Source organism: Centropristis striata, chromosome 21 (assembly GCF_030273125.1).
Source record: "Centropristis striata isolate RG_2023a ecotype Rhode Island chromosome 21, C.striata_1.0, whole genome shotgun sequence".
NCBI lineage: Eukaryota > Metazoa > Chordata > Actinopteri > Perciformes > Serranidae > Centropristis > Centropristis striata.
Genome location: NC_081537.1, coordinates 17,758,745 through 17,784,607, shown reverse-complemented (window position 1 = coordinate 17,784,607; position 25,863 = coordinate 17,758,745). Strand labels below are relative to the sequence as shown.

The 25,863-nt window shown below is 36.6% G+C and overlaps 2 protein-coding genes across 2 annotated transcripts in view; both read right to left on the bottom strand.

Moving 5' to 3' along the window:
- Window positions 1-12: 12 nt before the first annotated feature.
- On the bottom strand, window positions 13-1,962 carry LOC131960060 (uncharacterized). The gene is made up of 2 exons (XM_059325273.1): window positions 1,468-1,962; window positions 13-713 (listed from the first exon to the last, which is right to left on the bottom strand). Exons 1-2 carry the CDS (start codon window positions 1,543-1,545, stop codon window positions 81-83), a joined length of 711 nt encoding a protein of 236 aa, XP_059181256.1. The 5' UTR covers window positions 1,546-1,962; the 3' UTR covers window positions 13-80.
- Window positions 1,963-2,886: 924 nt separating this feature from the next.
- Window positions 2,887-25,863, bottom strand: part of LOC131959348 (cadherin-related family member 1) — a 119,816-nt gene continuing 96,839 nt past the window's right edge. Inside the window, exons 4-20 of the mRNA XM_059324516.1 lie at window positions 20,455-20,783; window positions 19,962-20,057; window positions 19,461-19,606; window positions 19,315-19,365; window positions 19,045-19,134; window positions 18,828-18,914; window positions 17,187-17,303; window positions 14,243-14,386; window positions 12,957-13,035; window positions 12,750-12,850; window positions 12,444-12,647; window positions 12,078-12,230; window positions 10,762-10,926; window positions 10,113-10,180; window positions 8,301-8,529; window positions 7,196-7,450; window positions 2,887-4,468 (exon numbers count right to left, since the gene is read on the bottom strand). Coding sequence (XP_059180499.1) covers window positions 3,956-4,468; window positions 7,196-7,450; window positions 8,301-8,529; window positions 10,113-10,180; window positions 10,762-10,926; window positions 12,078-12,230; window positions 12,444-12,647; window positions 12,750-12,850; window positions 12,957-13,035; window positions 14,243-14,386; window positions 17,187-17,303; window positions 18,828-18,914; window positions 19,045-19,134; window positions 19,315-19,365; window positions 19,461-19,606; window positions 19,962-20,057; window positions 20,455-20,515 — 2,559 coding nt within the window. The 5' untranslated portion in view covers window positions 20,516-20,783 and the 3' untranslated portion in view covers window positions 2,887-3,955. The remainder of the gene's footprint in view (window positions 4,469-7,195; window positions 7,451-8,300; window positions 8,530-10,112; window positions 10,181-10,761; window positions 10,927-12,077; window positions 12,231-12,443; window positions 12,648-12,749; window positions 12,851-12,956; window positions 13,036-14,242; window positions 14,387-17,186; window positions 17,304-18,827; window positions 18,915-19,044; window positions 19,135-19,314; window positions 19,366-19,460; window positions 19,607-19,961; window positions 20,058-20,454; window positions 20,784-25,863) is intronic.

Genomic DNA, 25,863 nt, shown 5'->3' with positions numbered 1-25,863 from the left:
GTCCACGATCCAGTAGATCTGTAATTGAATCATCTGCATCAAGGTGGAATCCATCCTCAGTCAACTGTGAATCTGCTCCCTCAGCTGACAGATAAATCCTCAGATAAATAATCTTCACAACATTCATCCTCTTCAGATGAAGACTGATCTGTTGCAGGTCCTTCTTCTTTTGTGCAAATGTAAAATCTAAGCAGCTTCATTTTGGTTTGTTCATACAGTCTACCAACAGTGTCATCGAAAATAATTCGCTTTCTTTTAAAATCACAGACCTCAAAGGTAAAGTCATCAGCTTGTCCTTTGGGTGACTGTCCATTTGGAAAAAATAGCTCTTTTCCTAGCTTCAAGATCTGAGCAACAGTTGTTGTTTTTTCCGCAGCTGCATGTCGTGTTCCTCCACCATTTTTGGTTCTCACTTGATGGTATTCATTATTGTAAAAATGAAGCCATCCTATTTCAATCTTCCTGGAAGTCTTTTCTGCTGCAGTATTTCTATGTCTTGCCATCCCCTCACCTGGGTTTTGGAGCACACCTTTTGTCCTTGATCTCATTTTCCGAGTTTCTATTTTATCTCCTAATCTTTGTATAAGAGTCTCTTTATCAAGGCTGCACATTGTTTGTTGACAGAAGGAAAGGACAGCTACTCTGTCACCATATGAAGTGATATATTTGGCCATTTGTTCATCAGTCATAACAGAAATCACTGCCTTGTCAACCTGCAAACAGAAAACAGAACATATTAGAAGAAATACTTGAAATGTTTACTTTGAACATAAATTATAAATGTAAAGAAGGCAAGAGAGAGATAGCCTACTGCAGAAAATTGGTCTGTCTTTTGAATTAAATAGGTTCAGGTCAATAGTAAATGAACAGTCCTGCACATGGCAGCATATTTATCTGTTCTATTCATAATAATGCTTTAGCAAAAGACAATGGTCTGTCAGTCGATTTAACTGTCTCTCTGTTATTTTGATGCAGTTTTGAATTTGTTTAGGCCTGGCCAACGTTAGGGTGTTAATAAACTAACTGCAAATGGACATTGAAATGTGTTTTTCAAGGTTTCTGCTCACTGCTCACATTGACGAGAGTTGCTGTGCTAAACTCTGTTCTGTGCAAAGCTTTTACGTTTAGCCATCACTGAGACTAGCAAGATCAAAGCCTGTGCAAGTAGGTTGTGGGCAAGACCAGTTTTGCTATCTGGGGAGTTACAATGGTAACCACTTTTGTGTCTCACAGTTCGTTTTACGGCAAACATATATATAACATATCACCATCTACATCTGTACCATATCGGCAACATCTGTAACCCTAACGACATAATGGTTGTACTGGCAAAACTTCACGTTAGAGCACTAACATTACAGCTAGCGTGCAATGCTAACACTTTCCCCCAAGTTAGTTTCTACCGTTATTCCAAGCTCTGTGTTGTTACGCTGACGCACTACGTTACTGAATTAATTCTGTGCCCACCTTGTCTCTTTTCATGTGCATGATGTCCGCTTGCGGGACCTCTCTTGGCCGCAGGAACTGCTCGAAATCCTCCTCCATGACTCCCTCTATTTGCTGATTCCAAGCGACAAGACGATACAATCTTCTGTACTTTTGCGAGACCTCGCAAATGGTTTTGCGTACATCTTTTTTTTTTCAACCTTAATTTTCCCCCCCTTCCATGGCCCCCTCCGTAGCTACCTGCCTCTTCTAACTTATACATATCAGTTAAGAGTCCTCCTGAAGTAAAGTAAAGGATCTGAATACTTCTTCCACCACTGTCCTTTTTACTTCTTTACTTTTTAATTTAATTTTTTTTTAACATTTTTTTTTTTATTAAAAAAAAAAATATATATATATTTTATTTTTATTTATTTAACTTTTCATTTATTTTTCTGCGCAATGCGCATGCGCGTTTTTTCCGCTTCTGCGCATGCGCGTTTTTTCTCGTTTCTGCGCATGTGCGGGTTTTCCCGCTTCTGCGCACGCGCGGGTTTTTCCGCTTCTGCGCATGCGCGGGTTTTTCGGTTTCTGCGCATGCGCGGGTTTTCCCGCTTCTGCGCATGCGCAACTCTTGCGCATGCGTAGAAGCGGGAAAACCCGCGCATGCGCAGAAACCGAAAAACCCGCGCATGCGCAGTAGAAAAAAACCCGCGCATGCGCAGTAGAAAAAAACCCGCGCATGCGCAGAAGCGGAAAAACCCGCGCATGCGCAGAAGCGAAAAAAATAAAATAAATAAAAAAATAAAAAAATAAAAAAATAAAAAAATAAAAAAATAAAAAAATAAAAAAATAAAAAAATTAAAAAAATAAATAATAAAAAAAAAATTAAAAAAATTGAAAATAAAAATAAATAATACAAAAAATAATTTTAAAAAAAGTTTTAAAGAAAAATGAAAAAATAATGACTTTTTGGGTTTTGTCTGATTTTGGACATCCCATAATATGGTGTGCTTTTTTGTTGTTTTTTAACAGTTATGGACAAACTATGCTGTAATATGTATCAACAGACGATAATTAAGTCATTTTCAGCATTTTTAGGCATTTTCAAATTGACCATTTTTGACAAAAATCAACATGCTATATGACTTTTCTTTGAGGGGGTCATTTTTGGACATCTCATAACCGTCTTCAAAATTTCATATTCACCTCATATTATAATATGTTGGAAAAATTTCATAAAAATCTATTTGTATAGTTTAGTATTGTATGCCATAAAGAAATATAAGGTGAAAAATATAAAATAAGGTGTAAGTCACTGTATAGTGTACCATAAATTGCTTTTATGAAACTAAGAACAGAAAACCTTTAAAAAAAAAAGAGGAAAGAACAGAAAACTTTAAAGTTTTAAATTAAACTGACTCCAAAATAACATACAATCCGGACAAAATAAAGCAGAGACAAATTTATTTTCAAATATTTATTCAAAATCAAGACAGTACAAAGACGGTACAAATATGTTACTTTGAAGGACCAGGCAAGTGTAATTTATAGTTAAGATGTATAGTTCATCTCAACTTATTTAAGATAGTTACAAATAATGATATAGTCAGATACAAGATGTCACAGCAATGCAATTATTTTTAGTTGCCAACATTTGAAGGCATTGGAGTAACATGGAGTGAGAGGAACCTAAATGTTCGACACAGACTCAATATTTCAATATCTAGAGCTATAAAGGAAATGTCCGAGCAGGTTATATACATCTGTGCTTGAAAATCTTTAGTGGCGTTAGATGGTTTTATTTGTACCGTATGTTATTAACTGCTGCAAGATACAACAGAGAATCTTGTCATATATGCATATTTATACATTTAAATGGACCCATGTCATTTATATAAAAGCATTTATTTCTCTATAATAACACACTCAAATAAATAAAAGCAACTCTGTTAGCTCCTGTTACCGTGAAAACCTACAGTGGCACATTGTAATCATACAAAAGAGCAACTTCTCAGCTTTCAAGCGGCTGATGTAACACAGTAAAAATATTAACACATGGGTCCTTTAGCACTTTATAAGAAGCAGTGTCTTTTTTCCACGACTGTGTCATTCAGCTGCACGCTCCACTGAGCAAAAAGAAACATTTTTCATAGGATTTTTTTTTGACATGTACACTTTTCAGGAAGTTATGCAACTTATGTATAGACAGTAAGTCTTAGTAATCCTCTCTCTCTGGTGCCTCTTACTCTAAGGATGATGTAATCTTCCTCAAGATGGCAGTGTGGTGAATTATCTCCCATTGCACCAGAGGCAGATTAAGCGGTCTCCTCTCTTCACCTAAGCCAGGTCAGCTGAGGTACCTACTTGTTATTATCTCGCCTTAAGACTTTAATATCTGTTCCCCCCATTTTTTTTTTAACCATTTACTCATGCATAAGCCATCAGATCATCACATGAAGATCAGGTTGACAGTCGATGAGCTAAGAGCATCAAAAAACCTTAAATGAGACGTTTTTGTATGACACTGTTAATAATAACCTTTGTTGCTCTCATTGATTTTCTGCTCCAGCTTCATTTTAAGCTCTGACACCAAAGCAGAGCTGACGTTTCCCTCCTTGCGGCGACCAGATTTTTTGGACCCCTTGGAGACCAGGGCGCCAGATATCGTTGGGATGGCCCGATGCCTCTCATGGGGCCGTGTGTTAGATGGAGGCGGAGGAGCGCTGGGAGGTGGAGGCTTCGGTCGGGGGCTTCTCTCATCATTGACGATGACAAACTTATCTGCGGGGTTGTTGAATGTGATGAGAGGCATCTTGAAGTTCCAGGGCTGCTGGTCCCTGGGGTCTCTGGGCCGCCTCTTGATGATGCGACGAGCCGGCATGATCCTGTTTGACTTTGAGTTGCGCATGTACAAACCCGTAGAGATCAAGACAGTCACCCCTACCAATAAGCTTATGACAACAGTGACCATGCCTAGAGCTCTCATAGGATTGTCCCTACTTTTCAATAAAAAGGCCGCCATAGGACCCTTGAGAGGAGTCTGTGAAAGAGCACAAATAAAAGAGTTTAAATCAAGTCCGAGGGGACTGAATGCAAGCGTTAATGCAGCATTTGTTCAAAGCATGCAAGCATGAGATGGATGCAAAGCACTGACAGAGGAGGCCCGAACAACATGTCTACCAACAATGTGACACTCAGTCTTCCTCATGTCCTACAGTACACGGCTGCTGATGCAGAGCTAAGAACTATGCACGACTAGTTGTTGGGGATGCATCTGGCAGTGCGGTGCTTTAGGATCTCCCTTTTGGCATGTGACTGATGAGGGCTGAATGACAAGTGCATGCTTGTGTGAAAAAAATGGAGATTAAGTGAGCAAATGCAGGTTTAAATCCAAAGAAAAAGGCTCCATCTTTGTCACTGTGAGAGCCTTTTAGTTTAAGATGATTAAGAAAAGATTAGACAGTGTAAAATCCTATTACATTGTTAGAAAAATCCAATCAAAAAGTGAAAAAAGGAACATAGAAAAACACACATTTGTATTATTCCTTCAGATGTGCTCCAGTACTCCTTACAGACGAGAGGTAACCAGTAAAAAAATACATGTCTTTTTAAGTCCAGGTGTCAGAGATCTCACTTCGTTCTGCGCACCACTTTGATATAGTTACTCTCAGGGTTGATTCTGGACTTTTTCACTGAGTTACAGTAAAGGATCGTGGATATACAGACTGTTAGAATAATGAGGGACGTGACAAAGCTGAGACAAATTCCAAAAACAGTCAGCGGACGCCTTCTGAGGCCCATGAAGTATGTAACAATTCGACCTCTGATCTGAAAAGCACGATACACAACAGCAAAGACAAAGACAAAGACACCGAGTCATCTCATCATGTCGTGAAGAAAAGAAAACATGGTGAAAAAACATGAGAAAAACTTAATGTAATGTAAAGAATTAATGAAATGACTTTAAAGGATAATGCTGCTGTTCTTTTGTATTTTATATGTATGTGTTCAAATTGACTCAAGAGACAAAAAACAGTTTGAATTACATTACTAACAAGTACTATTTGTGCAGCCATAGCACATAGAAGAAAAAACCTTTATTAACGCTGCCACTGTAACTTATTTTGAAAAAGAATAATAAGTGTCAGTTTTTTGGATCTTTGGAAAACAGCTGTGTTTTGCCTTATTAGGAAATTGATTTTCTAATAAGATATCCTTTAGATGGGTTTGAAAGTCTTGAATAAAATCAACATTTGGTTTGCCAAAATGTGAAAAATCTCTTCTGGGTAGGACAGTTTGACCACTTATTTGGACTAATATGTATTTATTAACAACATGTCCTGCAGACTTCATAGATTAAAAAAACTTTTTAATAATACTATTTATGACCTCCACCAAGGGGGTTATGTGTTTGGTTTTGTCTGGTTTTTGGTTTGTTTGTCTGATTGTCAGCAGGATTATGAAAAAACGAATGGCCAGATTTTCATAGCATGGGCTGAGAAACAACCTATTCAATTTAGGAGTGGATCTGAATCACAAGAAATATTTTTCACTTTTCACCACTGGAGGAGATGGTGGAGAGATGCACTGACAAGATGTTCGAGTCCATCTTGAAATACCCGGATTATCCGCTACACAACACCTTTATGGACCAAAAAATCAGCAGTGGACGGCTCCTCTCTCCGTTGCAGGACGGAGAGATAAAACAATCCCTTTTTTCCGCTGCTACAGCCATCAGTCCAGAGTTACCAGACTAACTGAATTTCCCCTCGGGGATAAATAAAGTAATTTTGATTGATTGATTAAGCGAGCTATATAGGGCATTACCTTGGTTGTTTGTGCACTTCAAGTAGCCTACCCTTTTAGGTAACATTTATAGCTGCAATATACTGTGTGTAATGGGAAAGTGTGACTCACTGTAACAAAGACACAGATACTTATCACAAACTCTGCAGCTCTCTATGGAGCTTTTTAGCCTTTTTTTATGTCATTGTTTGATATTATATCACATTTAGTTTTATTGTCGCTGCAGCAGACAGCTGTTTTTGATGAAAAATACTGTAGACCAAATATAAGAAGATGGGATTTCCTGTCATGGCGCGGTGTCAATGTTTATGTTTTGTGTTTTCAACTGTATATTTGATACTGTTGGACCCCAGGAAGAATAGCTGTGGCTTTGCTGCAGCTAATGGGGATTTTAATAATAAACTAAACTAAACTAAACTAATTGCGTGGTGTCAATCAGAAGTCGCTCTGCTCTAACGCTAATAAAAAACTCTTGTGGGAGGTAAATAGATCATGCAATATATTTAATCATAATGGTTAAACTAATGCATGTATGCATGCAAGAAACTGGCTATAAAGAAGACTCAAACTTTAATGAAGAAAAATCGCCACCTTCTTCACGACAAGGAGAGAGATGACATGTCGCCAGATGGATAAATTTAGCAACTGGCTATCGAAGGAGGAACTAGCTTCTGAACAGCTTCAGAGCCAGATATTTTTCTCTTGTTAGTAGGAAAAATTCATTGTTGGTTTTGGTCTCTTCATGGGACTAAAAAAAGCATAAAAATGGCCGGCATTATCCTTTAAAGAATATGAGATCAATGAAATGTGACTGGCTGAAACAAGAATGCTGAATTAGCAGCTGCGTAGCATGAAAACATTGCCAATCATATGTTAAACTGCTTGAATCTACAGCTCATGTTACCTGAAGCTTGGAATAGAAAGCGCTGCAAGCACGCTGTGAGTCAGAACTTAGTCTTACCGCCTCTGTGATATCGATGTTGACCACGGCTGTTGTGCTAAAGGATGGGGAGCCTCTGTCCCTGGCCTGGACCACCAGAGACCACTTGCAGTCCTTCTGCCTGGTGATATTCTGCACAATCTCCATGGATTTGATGTACGGCTTCAGCTTGATCTCCCCAGTGTCTGCGTTGATATCGAACGCGTTGTCTGGATCTGCCGTCATGATGGAGTACTCAATGACGTTGTTGGGAGACTCTGCATCTTCATCCACTGCCTGTAAAAAATGACGGAATAACAGAAAAGGGTTGTGTATTTTCAATTATCTATTATAGGAAAAAAAATTGAATATAAGTCTTCTGGCACCTCTATGGAATCAGCACAATCATGACTAGAAGCAACAACAACAAAAAAATGTGTCTTTTGCAATATAACACGATTATTATGATATAAATCATAAAAATAAAAAAAGTTGAATTTCTCAGATTTTTTGGGAAATTTGCAATAAAACATGACATTTTGTGTCACAAATGTTAAAAAAACAAACAAATTGGGTCTCCACATGCTATACATATTGAACTATTTGCATTTTACAATCTCTCCTGTCCTCTCCTCTCTGCTCTGTGTAAACAGCTTGCTGTTCTGTCTGATTTCCAGTGAATATTTGTCACGTAACCGTTTGTTTTAGCAAAGTCAATCATGGTTTCCTAGTTGTGCTGAGGAGTGCAGAATTCATTGTTTTTAACAGTATCTAGTTATTCCAAACGGTTTATTTTGGCAACATTTTAAATAGTTGATTTTGACAGAAATATCACAATTTCAAGCTTAGTTTCGGTTACTTTTTCGAACAGAAACTTTTGCATCCTATGATCTGTTCAAGGACCATGGGAAAGTTAAAAATTCAACAATAATGCCTGTTTTGACAGTTCCATTCTATGAAAAATGGTAAATCTTTGGCAGTCTTTCAAAGAAAACATATGTTTCAATCCAATAATAATAATAATAATAATAATAATAATAATAATATAAAATCCAAGGTTAATATTGTCAGTACTCGACTTAACACTACAATGTCCAGCTAGGTTTTATCGACTTATCAAGGGTTAAAATGATTTGACATTCTGTACCTCCACTTTGACAGGTATGCCAATAATCATGGTCTTTTCCAGGAATTTTTCATCGAAAGCTGGAGGGTGGTCGTTCATGTCGAGGACGGTGACGAACACCTCAGACAAGCTGTACTTCCCCTCCGAATCTTCGGCCTTGATGTAGAAGTTGTACTTGGACCTGACCTCTGCGTCCAGGCTGGTCCAGGGCTGCGTGGAGATGATGCCTGATGATGGGTGGATGGCAAACCTGCAGATTCAGAGAGTGTAGAGTCATATCCACAGCTGTCCATACTGTGTTAAAACACAAACCTGGAGTTTCTAAAAAAAACCCATCCTTTTTCACAGCACATCACATCCTGTGAACCTCAGCATGACTCATATTTATAAATACTATGAAAAGCAGATTTACATCATTCATCACAGGGAATATGTTGTCAAAATAGACAGAAATAATACAAAGAAAATGCATCAGGAATGAAGTGAGCCTGTTTACCATTTACTAGTTACTTTTTACATACTGTTGTGTGATTCTCTTTGCAGAATTATCCTTCATCTGATATCGCAATAACTACTCTCCCAATTTCACTGACATTCAATAAAAAGTTGCAATAGTGCAAGGAATACAATCTGGATAAAGTAGCACCAACATTTGACCAATTTTAAAGCACTTAATGTTTTGATTCACAACTCCTGAGATACAGGGTATAAAGACTGTTTGAAAGATTGTATTTGTTGTTTATTTTTTCTTTCTTTCTCTCTCTCTTTTTAAAAAAAAAACTTTTACTTGATAGTACCCCTGAAGATTTAAGAGAAAATGGCACACTACAGTCCTTTAAGTTTGAAGATTTTTCATCACCAGATTTTGTGCAGAAAATACTTGGTTCATTGTTTTGATTATTGATTATTGGTTTAAAATGTTGTTGTTATGACGTTTTCCTACTATTAATCGTTGTCATTGTCATAACTCGCTTATTTCAAACTTTAATGGTAGGTGCATGCTTTTCTTCTCCACCATCAGCCAATCTAGCATAACTCTCTAACTCTGTGTGTTCTCATGCAGATTTGGATCCACATTTCTGAGATCTGATGTGCAGAATTTCCATGGTTGTGCTGTACACAAACACTGAGGCAAACAGCAGTGCATGCTCTGCAGTAGACGAATTCTCAATATTGTCATTTTTCTAAAACTTATGCCATCAGAATAATGTCAAAAATGTTATAATTGCACAGGAAAGTGTAAGCTTTCAGAGTGCTTTCTACAGTAGTTCAACATTGGGCTTTCTGCCATTTTATACAGCCGCTGTTTCTGTCCCATTTTCCTCTGTGAAAATTCACAAGTTGCCTTGAAACTGATAACTTTCACACAATTAACTCAGGTTGCCTCCAGAAGACGAGCATAAATTCTCACTTTTTCCTCGCTGCATGCTGCCTTGCTTCTCGAGGCTGCCGTTTCTGCGGCTCCAGCTGTCACATCGCATGTTAATTGGCTCTCCCTATGTGAGACGGCCCAGGCTGTCTATTTTTAACCCTCCAATCCAATTAGGAGATTAGCCAGCATCTTGCAGCCATTTTAGAGCGAGCTGTTTGTGGAGCAGAGGGGCCAATCAAACCGGTTCCCTTCTTACCTCTTCCATCAAAGAAACCAAGATGAATCAAGACTGGGCGTCCCGCTGGCTGAGCTCACCAAACACCCTGAGCCCCTGAGCGGTCTTGAGTCATATCCACATAAAATAACTCTTCAGTCTATGAAATGTGCTTTGTGGAAGTGCAAGAGTTAAATATCTGATCAGACCAAACCTAAACTGGCACGAGTGAAAGGTTTTTACTTACAAATCTGATCCTGATCCATAAATCGTGTATTTGACTTCACCCCAGGGCCCTGAATCTGGATCATTTGCCTGGAGGACGGGACAGGACAGAGATTAAAAATACTATACACACAATAAAGCGTGAAACATGAACACTTTTTCAGCACCATTATTTACCAATCTGATACATTTAATTCTATATAGCAACTCTGGAGGTCAAACCAAGGAGACTGAAGGTCCCTTATAGATGTTCTTACTGGTGCTGGCTGGGGATAAGGGTCTTAATCTTATGTGGGTGGGGCGGGCTATAAGTCTCTTCCTGTGGTGAGCGGGGATGGAGGTATAGGTCAGCATGATTAACCTTTCAGCAAAATAAAGCTTTTTACTCCTCACTATGTAGCTTGGACATATTGCCTGGTGGCAGGATATATACAGTGTGATGGAAAGGAAGAGACACATGTGCCAATATTTCTATTAATGAAATCCCTGCCTGAGGTATAAAATGGAGAATTTTGGAGAAAAAGCCAGCGAGCAGTGTGCAGTTTTTTCCCTGCCGACAACCTACTTTCATCTAATAAACTGCACCAAGTAATACTCATCTATTGGGGGATTGGTGGATTATGTAATCACTTTGTTCAGGTGAAAGCAGAGTTTAATCGTGATTGACTTACTGTTATAGTCACAACACTGGAACCTCCCGGAGAGTTCTCAGGGACTCTGGCGATGTAATACTCAGAGGAGAATTTGGGGATGTTGTCATTCGTGTCCAGCAGGTTGATCACAATGTCAGCTGTGGCACTGAACCTCTCAGGGGTGTCGATCTCCACCGCCAGCAGCTGCAGAGAGATGCATACAGAGTGTGTTTTCAAACAGCTATGAAACATTTAGTTTATTAATCGATACATTTATTGACATGCCGAATACAGCAAACATGCCGAAAACTGCTAAATAGTACATTTAAGCAAGGAACAGGCAGTGCAATAACAGAATTTTGATCCATATTTGATCAGCACGGACTAGTTTGTCAGTTGGATCAGAGTTTTGCAAGCCTGATGTGATGGATGGACCTCATTTGCAAAAGGTCGAGGTGGAGTTATGAGTATGCAGAGTCAGCTGTATCCATCATGCAACGTGCTGCAGGATCTCCTGCTCTCCATAGAAAATGATTAGGATTCTTTGACTTCACAAACATCAACAGATCCAGTATATCTCCATCACAAAACAGTGGCAGCCCTGTCAGGCTGATATGCTCATTGTGGACCAAACTGTTTGATATCTAACATTTTAATATTTGAGGGGGGTGTTAGTGTTTAAGTGTGGTTTAATTTGCATTGTGATATGGAAGAGATTTATTAATAAGGTTTTATGAATATATTTACTTTGTCACATAGTCACAATCATTTCATGGAAAGCGATAAAAAATATTTTATTCGAACTTTACAGGCAGAAGTGTATATTTGAATTATTACATAATAAGTTATTATTGCTCATGTATGATTTTTCATAATATTCTATGAAAGTGTTTTTTTTGCCAACATGCAAGGATTAGATTTTCACCTGATGAAGGTGATAGATGGAAAAAGTAAGATATTCAAAGTCTGCAAAAACCAGGAATTTGAATTTCTGCATTAAATTTAATGACAATCCATCCAATAGTTGTTGAGATATTTCTGTCTGGGAATCATGGACAGACTTCCTTTTCCAACCATCATTTTCATAATGGATTGTTTCTGTTTATAAAGGAAATTGCAAATATTTGCTACGTCCAACATCTCATATGAGAATTTCTTATAAAACTTTTTTCTATTTAATTGTACATTGAGCAAATTTGGTCGTTTGTTGGTCAGAGAAACAAGTAATTTAAAGACTTCATCTTGAGCTCTAAAAAAATAAATTAAAAGGAAAATAATGAGTTTAAGCACCAGATAATACACTGGGGTCATTTCAATAATACTCATTAATAACATTGTAATATATGAAGTCAGACCTTAAAAGAGAGGGTTGGTCCCTTTTCATAGTCGATGCCAGATGTGTCTTCAACAATGATGGTCACCTGCGCTTCATTGAGGACTGTCTGTGGGACGACTCGCAGCACTCGACTCGGCCCCACGAGTCTCAGTTTAAATTTAGCATTTGCTCCCTGCAGAGAAAAACAAACAGCAGAATGTAGAGACGCCAAACTAGTAAATACCAATGTAGCTGCATAGAAAAATTAAGATATATCAGACTCAAGATGAGTTCAGTAAACATTGATATGTTGGGGGGGAAAGAAGGAAAACATCTGGCAGATGTCTTGATGAATGAATGTTGGTTAAAGTACAGCAGGCGTAGAGGTATTTGGGAGTAAATCTACCTGATCAGAGTCGTTGACGGTGATCTTAAAGCCTCGGAGGATCTCCCCTGCAGGAGGATGCTCGTACATGGTGACCTCAAACCTGCTCTGTGGGCCGTTCTCTCCGTAAAAGGTGGGAGGATGGTTGTTGAGATCCACCACCCGGACCGTCACCGTGGTAACATCGTACTCCAGCAGCTGATTGTTCGGCCCCACCTCAGACGCCTGCATGCATTCAATAGTAGGTTAAATTTATAAGAGATATTTCTAGGGAATTAGTCCCTAGAAATAACTGAGAGGAGAGTGAAAGAATAGACAAAACATTACCTTGACTATAATTTCATATAACTCATTTCTCAGCAGAGTTGGATATGTTGTCAGGGTGATGCATCCACTGGTGCTATTTATGTCAAAGACACCATCACTACCTGAAAGGTGATAACAGACGTGTTGTGAATGTGTCGTATAAAAAGGATGAAATCAGTAAACAAGACACTGCAGCTTCAAATCCATTACTTGATGTGTAGATCTCACCATTCAGAATGGAATAATGTATCAGGTTTGGGTTGCCCTGATCTCCATCTTTAGCGTACACAGTGAATATTTCAGAACCCTGGAAGAGAAAACATTTTATTTATCTTGTGTATATTTCCTGCATGTAAACAAAATCAGCACCATTTTGCAAGTGCATTTCCAGCAGAGAATGGCAAAAAAAAAGAGCCATGAGAAGAAAAAAAGAAAAAATAGTCACTTTCCAATAATGTAAAAGTTTCCCAGAAGATATTATGTCATTCTTTTGAGGAAGTTTTGCTGAAATTTCAAATAATTATTTTTGGATTAGTGAGTTATTATTTTGAGGAGTTTTATTATTATGTTGAAATACTAGTGAATAATTTTAGATTTTTTTGTCATTATTTTGAGTGTCTCATAATACAAAAAGATAAGTTATTATTTTTTTAGAAAGTTTCTCATTATGTTGCCAGATTAGACCATTATTTTGATAAACAAAGTCATTATTTCGGGATAAGTAAATTATTATTTTGAGTTTCTCATTTTTTTGAGAAAATGTCATTATTTCAAGTTAAGTAATTTTGTTTTTAGAAAGTTTTTTATTATGCTGCGATTCTAAGTCATTATTTTCAGTTAAGTAAGTTATTATTTTAAGAAATTGTATTATTAGGTTGACATACTAGTCAATATTTTGGGAGTTTCTCATTTTATAAAAATATTAAGACATTACTTTTAAATAAGAAAATAATTATTTTCAGAAGGTTTTTCATTTTGTTGTGATAGTTAGTGAAAGTTATTATTTTTTTTATAAATTTAGTGATTTTGATATTTAAGAAAGTTTCTAATTATTTATAGATGAATAAATAAATTAATATTGTAAAAAAAATCTTTTAGAAAGTTGCTAAATATGTTGCCATATTAAACCAATATCTTGAAGTACAAAATCACTATTTCGGGATAAGTGAATGGATTATTTTGAGAAAGTTTTGAATTTTTTTGAGAAAATGTCATTATTTCAAGATAAGTAATTTAAAAGTAAATGGAAAGTTTCTCATTATGTTGCTATAAGTCATTATGTTAAGGTACTATGTCTTATTTTGATATAAGTACATGATCATTTTGAGAAAGCACATTTTTATGTTGCAATAGTTAGTCCATATTTTTTATTTTGAGATACTAACTCGCTATTTTAAGAAATGTTATCATTATAATGATTTACAGGATCATTTCATTCACCACACTGGCAGAAACAGGCTTCCATAGCACCCTGATCACCTTCACTGGTGTGTAAAAATAAGAGGAGGACTTACAGGAACAGAGACTTCGTAGACATAACCAAAGTAAGGAGTTCCTACGAAGGACGGAGGCATGTCCTGAGCATCGAGGACATTGATTGTCATGGTGGCTGTGGAGGTCAAAACCTGGTGCTTTCCCTTGTACTTTCCACCTCCATCCTGAGAAAACAAACAGCGAGGCAGCAGGAAGAGTCAGCACATTTTATTATTGTCATAGTAGAGTTTGGAATACAATGTTATTCATGGCAAAGTATGATAAAACAGCCTTAACATTTGCAAAGTAACTTGTAATGGTTCGATGAGCTTGATTTCTAGCTATGACATAATACAAATAAAATAAAATACAAGCATAACATTATTGCTAGTCGTACCCTATCGGTTAGATGTCTGTTGGGACGTGAACTCTTAATCCACTCTTAGCAAGTCAAATTAAGTTTAATTGGTGGGCAGTATGATCTGTAATTTAATTTGCATGGCTAAGTTAATTATGTTATTACGCACCAGGGGCAGCGGAATAGGCAGAGACTCATTGTTCTCCGTGGATTAAATGCTGCAGTGTATTTTCTTAATTTAACCAGTAGTGAGTTAAATTAAGTATATTGATGCCACTGCATTTTGTAGTAGTTGAAGTTTGCAGGTAGTTCAACTATATTCATATTTACGCGGTATTTCAAGTACTAAAATCCCTTTTTTTGTGCAAGTTTTTTGTGTAATTTACTTCATCTATTTTGGGCATTAAAAGGAAAGGAGTTATTATTATTTTAATTTTACAATTGCTTCTCTACTGTAATTGAACCACCTTTTGACAATGTTTGTACAAGTCAGATGTTATCTATCTATAAAGCAAGAAGTGTCCATGTGTGTGTGTGTGTGTGTGTCTGTGTGTGTGTGTGTGTGTGTGTGTGTGTCTAGGGCATATCTCACTGACCGTTAGTCAGATCCATTGACAACAGTAAAAACAAAACTTTATTAACTGACAGCTAAGCATAATACAAAAGATAGCGTTTCTCTGTTATTTAAGGTTACACTAGCAAGAGGCATTAGCATTACCTACAAAATATAATTTTGCACTATACAAATAAATACTTCCTACGAGCACTGCACTAGAAAGAATGATGATAAAAACTTTTTTTTCGAGACAAATCTATCTAGAAAAGGCACATTTTTGTTGTTTTGTGCGCACTTTTTAAATAAACTCAGTGGGGTGGTATTTTTAACTGTGTGCTAAATGTGACTTTTTGTATTATACTTTGCTATAATTTTTTGTTATACGTACATGTTTTACCATACTTTTTTCTAAGTTGCTGTAGTTAATCAATCTACATTTCTTCCTAGTGAAGATTTGCTGTCATTTAACTTCTTCCAGTGTGAAGACTAAATGTATAATAAAATATAATTCATATATTTTATTATACATTTACCTTCTTAGTATCTGATTTGTTAATTCCCAAGCATCATGTAATATATTGCACACACACACACGGAGGAGCTAAGACTTCAAACACAAACTGGCCCTCTCATCATATTATTTCTCAGGATTGAAGGATTAGACTATAAGTTAGTCACAGTTGGAGCAACACTGTCAATACTTCACATTTCCAATCACTTTGCATACAGAGGCTTTAGAAATTAAGCAAAGTGTTGGTGTTTATAAAGTTGAGTCTGATTTAACTTTTCATGACCTTTGGCCATCACCAGGCAGCTTTCTGTTCTGCCTTCTTTCCTTCCAATGTGACCTTGTTTCATGTGCAAAAAGAGGTAAATCTCATCAAAGCTTAAGTCTGACAGATTTATTTGAAAGAATAAACGTGTCAAAATCAAAGCTGTTGGAAAAAGGTTGAAGAAACCTGCAAGCTGCTCGCAGCTTTGATATGTTAAATCAGAGATAAAATATACGAATGTGAAAGATTTGTGAGTTTTAGTCTTCCACTGATTTTAAGTTAAATCTTCCAAAAATGTCCCATAAGATTACCTATAAGAGCCTTTTTATGCCTCAAAACTCTCACTGGATATTAGAATCCAAGCTCTGTCTGTTTTTTTAAAAGAAAACTAGAGACCTATCTTTTTAAATCTGACTTTAAGTTTAAAATTGTTTTAAAGTTTTCGTAATTGTTTTTTTAATTATCATTTTATTTTATATTATTCTATTCTACTGACTTTTTATTTATTTATTGTTGACTTTTTTGTCTTATTGTAATTTTTAGTCTTAGTATATTTATTTTGAGTCTTATTAACTTTTTAAATGATTTTTTATATTACATTTTAAATAATTTTATTCTACTGACTTTTTATTTATTGATGGTTAACATTCTATTGTTTTTATTGTAATTGTAAGTCTCAGTATTTGTATCTGGAGTCGTAATAACATTTTGAAATGATTTTTATCTTATATTTAAATTGATTTTATTCTACTGACTTTTTTATTTATTAATTGTTAACACTACTGTCTTATTGTGATTTTTAGTCTTGTTTATTTTGAGTCTTAATGACTTTTAAATAATTTTTTTAATCTTGCATTTTATATTATTTTATTCAAATTACTTTTTATTTATTGATTGTGACATTGTATTGTTTAATTTTAATTTTAAGTGGTAGTATTCTTATTTTGAGTCGTGATGCCTTTTAAAATATTCTACTACTTTTATTTTATATTATTTTATTTTATGGACGTTTATTCAACAACAACAACATTCTTGACTTATAGTCTTGCAATAATGTTATTTATTATTATTATGTTATTTATTTAATTGTTTTTATTTTTTATTTCATTGAACTGTGTTGTTTCAGGTTTGCAATGGGAAACGCTTTAGGCTGCATGTTTGTTTGAAAGGTGCTGTATAAATAAAGTTGTATATATATATATATATATATATATATATATATATATATATATATAAATTATGTAGTTGCTTAATAAATAATAAAGTCCTTGCAGAAAGCGTCATGTGCAAAATCTCACCTTTGCAACCACCGTCACAAAGTGTGTGGGCGTGGTCTCGTAGTCCAGAGTCTCACCAGGTTTGACTCTTAAGATCCCGCTGTGCCCGTCGATAGTGAACTTGGCAAACGGTGATGTCTGATAATATATAAAGCCAAACAGTAAGCAGTGTTAACACAAGAAACACATTTTATATTTGATGCAATTTAGCAGTCAAGCTAATTTCAACCATGCTTCTAATCAGTATTAACTCCTGACCTGCCTCACTTCAACCTTAACATTTTCTTCACACTTTCATTTATCTCACAGTTAACACATGAACAGTAACAACTACTGTGCTGTCAGCTGTTGGCCCGGACCAAACCTAAGCCCCTTATTAAGCCTTCAGTGCCTTGCTCAAATGTAATTGAAATTTAATCCAGTAAAGTAACAGCATTTCCAGACTGCTCTCTGGTATGAGATTAATCTCTCCCTCCACACATTGTCCCATCACTCAAATGCCCTTTTTCCCTCTCCCTCCACATGGTAGCACAGCTCTCATGATGTGAGCCCAACCTCCGTGTGTCAGGGCCACAGCGAGCCAGTTAACACTCTGGAGATGATAATGATTCTGATGTAATGGTTATGATGAGTGGAGAAGGAATCAAACAATAGAAAAACAAAATATAGTGTTAAAAAAAATGCTTGCTCACACTTTCAGGTAAGGATTTGGGAACTGAGAGGATAAACTTGTTGGCAGATCTCAGGGTGTAACAGTAAAGAGGTCCAGAGACGTTGGCTGGAGCCAAGTAACAGTGATTAGCAATATCTTACAGTCAACTCCATGAATAAGGAGGCTAAAGTAGGGAAGCTTCTGGTAACTGTAAAAGCCTGGCAGCTGTACAGGACGGAGCTCCCGTCTTATTCTAGTAAAGATAGATGAATAGTCAGAGCAAAACAAAATAAAAGCATGAATTACGTTGCAGGAAATATTTGGTTACACCTTTGCTTAACTCTCAAAATAAACACCAATATTTAGACCTTATAATTTACAGAAGGTCTTCAGTGTGTTCCTGAAATTTAGCAGTAGAGAAAAACAAAACAGCCTTGTTTCTAATTTAGTTGCAAAAGTTTCTAATCAATCGCTTAATTTTGCCAAAACAAAGATTTCGGAATCACAGGGTCACAACTGTGCATCATCTGCATCACAATGAAGCTGTGGGGTGAGCCATTAACTTATCGTCAAAAAAACTGCTTATATTCGTGATTGTAAACGTGTTGGTAATGCTGTGAAATGGAATAACTTGGATTTAAGCACCAAAACTATAAAAAAATACACAATTTGGGTTAAAATAACTACCTCTGTACGTATCTAACTGAAATTGCTGTAGAACGCAACGCCCCTATGTACGGGAGTTAAACAGAGGTCTCCTGAGTCAAAGTCCTCTGCCTTTTTTTGTATCCATCCTCCCTGACATCCTCATCCTTTTGTAGACTTTCTTGCTCCTATATACGTCACTGGACTTCCTCTTTTGCTACCAACATCACTAAACGTCAACACCTAACAGCAAAAAGCAATATGGGTTGTAATAAGCTACACCTCCTTGCCTCAGGATTAGCTTATATCTTCATTATAGTGCATTACTTTATGTAGGTATAACAGTGAATGAGAAAAGCCTGTACCTGTAGATAATATGAGACACTGCCTCCTGAGCCCATATCTCGATCCAGTGCTTGGACTCTGTAGATGCTGCTTCCTGGAGCAGTGTCCTAGTGCAGAGACAACAGATTTTAAAAAACGTCTTTATTCTTAATTATATGTTTGATTATATCAGTGGGTTTAGAGGTCGTGTGGCAGAGAAATACCTGTGGAATGGATTTATTGTATACTTTAAATTACCTCTGGGATGTCAATGATGAAAGGCAGGTTTTGAAATTCAGGTGGTTCATCATTGGCATCTGTAACAAACACTCTGACCGTCTCAATAACCTGAAAGTAACAAGAGAACAAGTTTTTGTTTACAATTTGTAGGATCATATCTTTTTGACATGTCTATTTTTGTATTCTCTTTTTCCATCCTTTGTTTCCCTTAAAGGTAGTAGTGTCAACTGTGAACCGAAGACAATAAAGTACAACCAAAATTATGTCACAAAAGCAGCAAAAACTCACTTTATTGCGACCGTCTGTTATGCTCACGAGCACTGAGATTTCATCTTGTTTCTATAAAACAAAAAGGGTGAAACGTCACTTTGAGCCGTGACAGCAGTGACACATTTACAGCAGGTTTCTCATAAAAACAACATCGACAGGCTCACCTCTCTGTCGAGCTCCTGGATCAGAGTCACGTTTCCTGATTTTGAGTCCCCCCTAAAATATTCTTTAGAGCCCTTTTCAAAAGTCAAACCATATCGCACAGGATCTCCCTCTGGATCTGTGCCATTCAGAATGTAAATCTGTGTCCCTGTGTGGTGAAAAATGACAAAGAAACAGTTACTCTAATCAAATTGAGGGGATTTCTACAGTATTTTCATTAAAACCAGCAAAATCCCTTGTCTTAATTCTTGAAAATCTTGTTTTTTATTCAGTCTAAATGGCCTATTTATAACCAGGTCAGATGAGCCACCACCCGTATTGTTTTCTTCCCGTAAGTCTTGACGTACGTCACAATCCAAAAGGTATTACAGTGATTAGCTGGCGCCTAGACACCAGTGTGATGATTTCATCTTTACACCTTTGTGTAAAAAATTAACCCCTTTAAACATTATCTCACGTGGGAAATAACCAAATCTGTTGGTTGTTATTAAAATGAGACTTACCAACTGGTGTATCCTCAGAGATGCTGAACAAGGCCATATTCCCATGTGTACTGCTGGGTCCATTATCATAAAAATACGGAGCGTAGTCTGATTGCCCTTTAAACAGATAAACATAACATTTGAGCAGAAGTGGCTCAATATATTGTAAAAAGCTGAAAAAAATCTTACAAAAATGACACAAAATGTTCTATTTCTAATGGAAATCTTTATGTAATTAAAACATAACTGTTGCACTCACTTGCTAAAAAGGGCAGGAACCGAAGGGAGGAAAAGCAGCAGGAGGAGATGAATTATAAATACATTTTAAGTTTCCACTATCACAACACAAACATCCTACCACACACATTTAGATATGTAGTACAGGCAGCATGAGCAGTCTACACTAAGATGGACTCGCTGTATTAGAGGATTAACAAGATAAGAGCAAGGCAAGAAGTCTTAACCACACACAAAGAAACAGAGAAAAAACAAGAAAAGAAAGGAAGAGACTTACCCAAGGTGAAGTGAAGCAGGAGGAGAAACAGTAAAGCATGTGTTTTCTTTTCTTTCTTCATCCTGGTGGGGGGGCAAGGCTTGGCTGGCTCATGTGGAAGGCTTGGTGGACGGAAAGCGAGCAGCGAGTGTCTTGCCCTTCTGGAGGCGTCTCAGCGAGCTCAGGGGGAAGGAGGCTGGGACAGATTCTCAGGCACTAATCCAGTGACGCATCCCTTCCCTCCGCAGACATCTTCCACCATACTGCTCTCTCTCCGATTTCTTCCGAAGAACTACGTGTGGGGGGAAGAGGGTCCAGGTTTCACACAATATGGTGTCATCATCACACCTCTGCAGGGAATGTGAAAATGTACACATGAGGCACTGCATGCATGACTAATGTTAGACTTTATGAAGTAATATACACTGACCAAAAATAAAAATCCAACAATTGATTAAGACTTTGCTGTCTATGCACAAAAAGCTGATATTTTTCAAATTTTGGAAACAAATTTAGGGAAACTCTGAGATTTCACATAGGGCTACAGATGTGCATTTTTTGGTCACACTGGATTCATCCATGAAGAAAATACTTCTCTAAAGTGCCAGACGCCATCAAAGGTGACCATTTTCCCACTCAAGTTGGTCAAAACGACAAATGGTCGATGAACAGAAAGATGAGAGACTGTGATGGTTTCTGACAGTTTGTGCAAAAATTATTTGGTTTTGCAAACCAACTGTTGCAATTCTTTGATACAGTCTACGCCAGGGGTAGGCAACCTGCAGCTCAGGAGCCGCATGTGGCTCTTTGGCCCCTCTCCAGTGGCTCCTTGTTGCTTTGACAAAGAATTATATGGAAATTAATAAAGATAATTTGTTTGCATTATAGTTAACAATTACATTTTTGTTGGCCTAAAGTGATTCTTACATTCTCCAGTTGTAAAAATATGTCGCCTATAGACAGAAAAAAACAATTCTGACAATTTCAGTCAACTTAAATATGCATCATCACCTCTGCACATCTGCAATCTCTGAGGAAAATAGACAGATTTCTTTTCTTTTACCACAAGTGCTTCTGACTTAGTGGTATGCTTGATCTGCATCGAGAAATTAGCAAAATTCTTTTAATATAAAGCTCAAAGTTGCGGCTCCAGATGGATCTTACTTTTCAATTTTGACCAAAAATGGCCCTCTTAATGGAAGACTCCTGGTCTACACTGACAATACGTTTCGCACTTTTGAGGTTGATTTGATGCACTGTACTGCAAAAGAGAAGTGCTCAATATCAGGTGCATCTCAATAAATTAGAATATCATGGAAGTCAATTTCCAGTAGTTCAAGTCAAACAGCCCCAACCAAATATTGCATATAGATGGACATAGTTTTCAGAAGCCAACATTTACATATTAAACATACTTTTTGAAATTGGTCTTTTGTAATATTAACATTTTTTTTACATTTTTTTTTGAGACACTGACTTTTAGGTCTTCATTAAATGTAAGCCATAATCATTATAATTAGAAGAAATTACGACATGAAAGTTTTCATTCTGTGTGTAATGGATCTATATAATGTGTTATTTCCACTTTTTGAATTGAATTACTGACAAATAAACTTTTCTATGATACTCTAATTAATTGAGATGCACCTGTATATTATACTTACTAAGACATCAGATTTACAGTGGAGTGTTTACAATAATGATGCTCTGAGTGTTATATTGAATTAACTCAAGCTCACACACTGGCAACCTAAAACAAGCATCCTTTCAGTCTTGTGCTGCACATTTGTTTCTCTTTGTTAATTAGTACGGACACATGGCACATTTGGCTCCTCTCGCTGGTGTTTTAAAGGGCTTCAACAAACTCATTAGTCACATGTAGCGAGTCCCACTGGCCTAAGCTTCCCTGTGGCTGCTCTCCTTGGCAGCTCGCTGACCAACACGAGCCTCAGCTGCACTTGTGGATTTGTGATGCACTTACAGCCAAGAGGCTTTCTTTGGCCTGTGTGGTCAGTCAATCACAATATGCCTCAAGACACAAAACAAAGAGAGGAATAAACATTGACAATATTGTCAGTGTTTGATTTTAGGTTTTTGAGCTGCAAGCCTACTTCATATTTTTAGTTCAGCTTAATGTCGTGTTACAGAAGATGTTTGACACTAAGCACTGAAATTGTCAAACTAAGAAATCCTCCTGGGGTGAATCACTTGCAGCTAAAGCAGGTCAAAGCCAAAACGCTGCTCTCAAACTCAGAGAGATAAAAGCCAAAGATGAGAGATGAGATGAGAGTTGATCTGATTAAAAAAAAGTGGAAAAACTGAGTGACGCTCAGATCTCGCGACTGGATCTGATGACGACCAAAAGCCTGAAACGTCATACTTTTTTATTTGTGAACATCATTTCCACTTTGGCCCAGGGAGAGTTTAGCACCTTTTAATAAAGTCTGATTAGCAGGTGTAATGCGAGTGCACGTTTCCTGTCTGTTCCAGTGAACTGTATTGACTTGCTCACTTAGAGGTGCAGACTCGTGCACTTCCTACTTTCACAGGTTTAAAAATAGTGTCTGACGTTCAGTGACACACTCGTGCATCTTACTGGTGTGCACCCAATTAAAAACCTGCTCTGTTAACGAAAATAAACACAGAATCCATGGACTGCTCATTGTTTAGGATGCACTTTGACACAAAAATCAGTGTTATTGAATATTAAGGGTTGAAGGAAAATATACAGTATAAATGGAAGAGCCATGCAAATATAAAAACGCTTAACCTCAAGTAGAAAGCCTGCATTCAAAAGATTACCTAAAAAGTATATAAGTATCATAAGCAAAATGTCCCCTTTTATATCGTTATAATAAATATTCCATTATTGGAATAATAATTGTGTGTTGTTTACATGAAATACACATTGTAAATGGAGCTAATTTTAGTACATTTTATACTGCTAAGTGTTTTAATCTATAATAATAAATTAAACTTTATGATCTATGCACAGAAAATCTAAATCTACAAAGTAACTATTAAATCTAGCTGTAGTCAGATAAATGTAGTGAAATAAGAAGTAGTTTCCTACTGAAATATAGTTGAGCAGCTTGGCTAGTTTATTTGAAAGTAGCATATTCATTAAGTTTCAAGTAGCAATAAAGTATAAAGCCCTATATAAAAATAAATGTAAACTACGTGTAGGCTATATACAGTATTTAGATATATACTTAGTTGCTATCCAACAGTGATTTATATTGACATTTTGTCATTTTGTAATTGTCTACTATTACAAAATTATATCACAAGACAGCATGCTTTGACACCTGTTCATATTCTGCATGAAACCACTCAAAGCATAAGCTAAGCTTATTAAATAAATAACTGGGCTGAATCGTGGCTTCTAATACCGCTTACCTTCATGAGGATGCTATATATTCGGCTAGATGCAGAAATGAACATACTTTTGTGGTATTACTGATTGCACATCATGCAGAGATCAAAATCATTCCACAAATATGGTAATAAATATGGTATTTAACATCTGGTGCCCTCTATAGTGCCCTTCCAGGAGAGAAAACGTGATGATGAATTTGAGGAAACATGTTGCAGTGCCATATTGGCTGCCCTCCATGCTAGAAAACTTTCTGTGCACTGGCCCCCTTTTTGTTTATTTTGCCTTGCTCTCTGTGAGATGATGCAAAACAAAGTGCTTGAGAGGTCAGAGTACTTAAGCTGTTGTGGGTTAAAGTGTTGAACCTAAAACTCTTCCCGCAGTCATTATTCATTGTCCACTGAACTTGTTTATACTCTCCCGCTCTCTCTCCGCTCACACACACACACACACACCACGTCAACCCTACATTAAGCTGTAAAAACCTTGAACCCTTACCAAATATTGGTCATCAATCTGAAAATGACTGCCAGAGAGCAACTTTTATCCCCAGTAATACCAGATCTCCACATGCTGAAGCTTTCGCCAATCTCATCCATTATTGCCCTCTTTATCCCTCCCATCTGCAGGGGTTTGTTTTTTTTCCAATACGCATTTCATATGAATCATACGTGTCCTAAACGTGAACATGATCTGAGATTGAAACACCCTCTGGCAGCTGTGTGCTCCACGTGTACATGCTTTAAAGAAGCACCTGCATATTTACAGATGTTAACATCTGTTGCAAGTGCCCTGGTTTGGAGGTTTAATTTTAGAGGAGCAGCCAGATGGTGGACAAGAGGATTACTATTCTAAGCCTTTGTCATCTGCTGCTACACACTGACTCTTTATAGGCAAATACAAGGTGGACCCCCGCCGGCCCCTCAGTGTGGTCAGAGCTGCTGAGAGTGTGGAGGACAAACTGTAAAGTATTTGCGTTAAGGCTTATTTAATTAGTAGCAGTGATGACTTACTGCTCACAATAAATCCTTTGAGTGTTGGTGGCATTACAGGTCACTGAACTTGTATATATTATTAAAGCAAGCTGTAGCCAAAACATTACTTATAGTCAGCATCTAAATCTCAATTATTACCATTAGAAGTTTTGAAACACATTGAGTGGATTACACCATTGTTGGATTAGTCCATTATTCTCAACATTATCATATTACAAATGCCAACATGCATTTATGTGACAGTTTTGCTTGGCATTCAACCAGTATCAGTGCAAATTCATGAATATGTAGCATTATTTTATGGTAAATTTTTATTATGTGGCTTTCCAAGAAAATAATTCTAGGGCTATAAAAAGGTAGTTTTTAGTTTTAAGAAATTAAAAGATCCAAAACCTATTGGACAGAGTCTTAATATGCTTTATGAATTAATTATAATGAATTATATACTTATATTAAAACCCACAAAAATATATATATATATATTTTAAAACATTTCACTAACACATAATGGCAGATATTAATCTTGACATTTATGTTAATAAAGAAAAAAATCATATACAATTGAGTGTGGAAAACACACTCAATTTTACAACAGAACTTTTCCCCAGCTTTTATGTAGTGTGTTTTTAACTTTAATTTCTTATTTAATTGGTTATTACGACGTTTTATTTTTTGTTTGTTTGAACGTGTTTGTTGTCTTAACTGACTTATTTTCACCACTTGGAGTTATTTGACTTGTGCCACATAGATAAATTGGATGATTAACTTTTTTATCTTTCAGTAACAGCTGTTTTTGGTGACTTGCCATAGTAGTAAAATCACAGGTTTTAACCTAATACAGTCTATGGTTTTAACATCTACACAGCTTTGTTCTATTCTAGTTACCCAGCAAAATGGGACAGTGAGACAGCATGCACAATATCAAGACCCTGAAACCGAAGCAGACAAATACAACGCAGCCACCTTTCACTGTATTATATTTAATAACAGGACTCTTCCTCCAGTGAAAAGGTCAATATGTCTCCTGTGGGAAAAAACCAAATCAGCTCAATCTTTGCT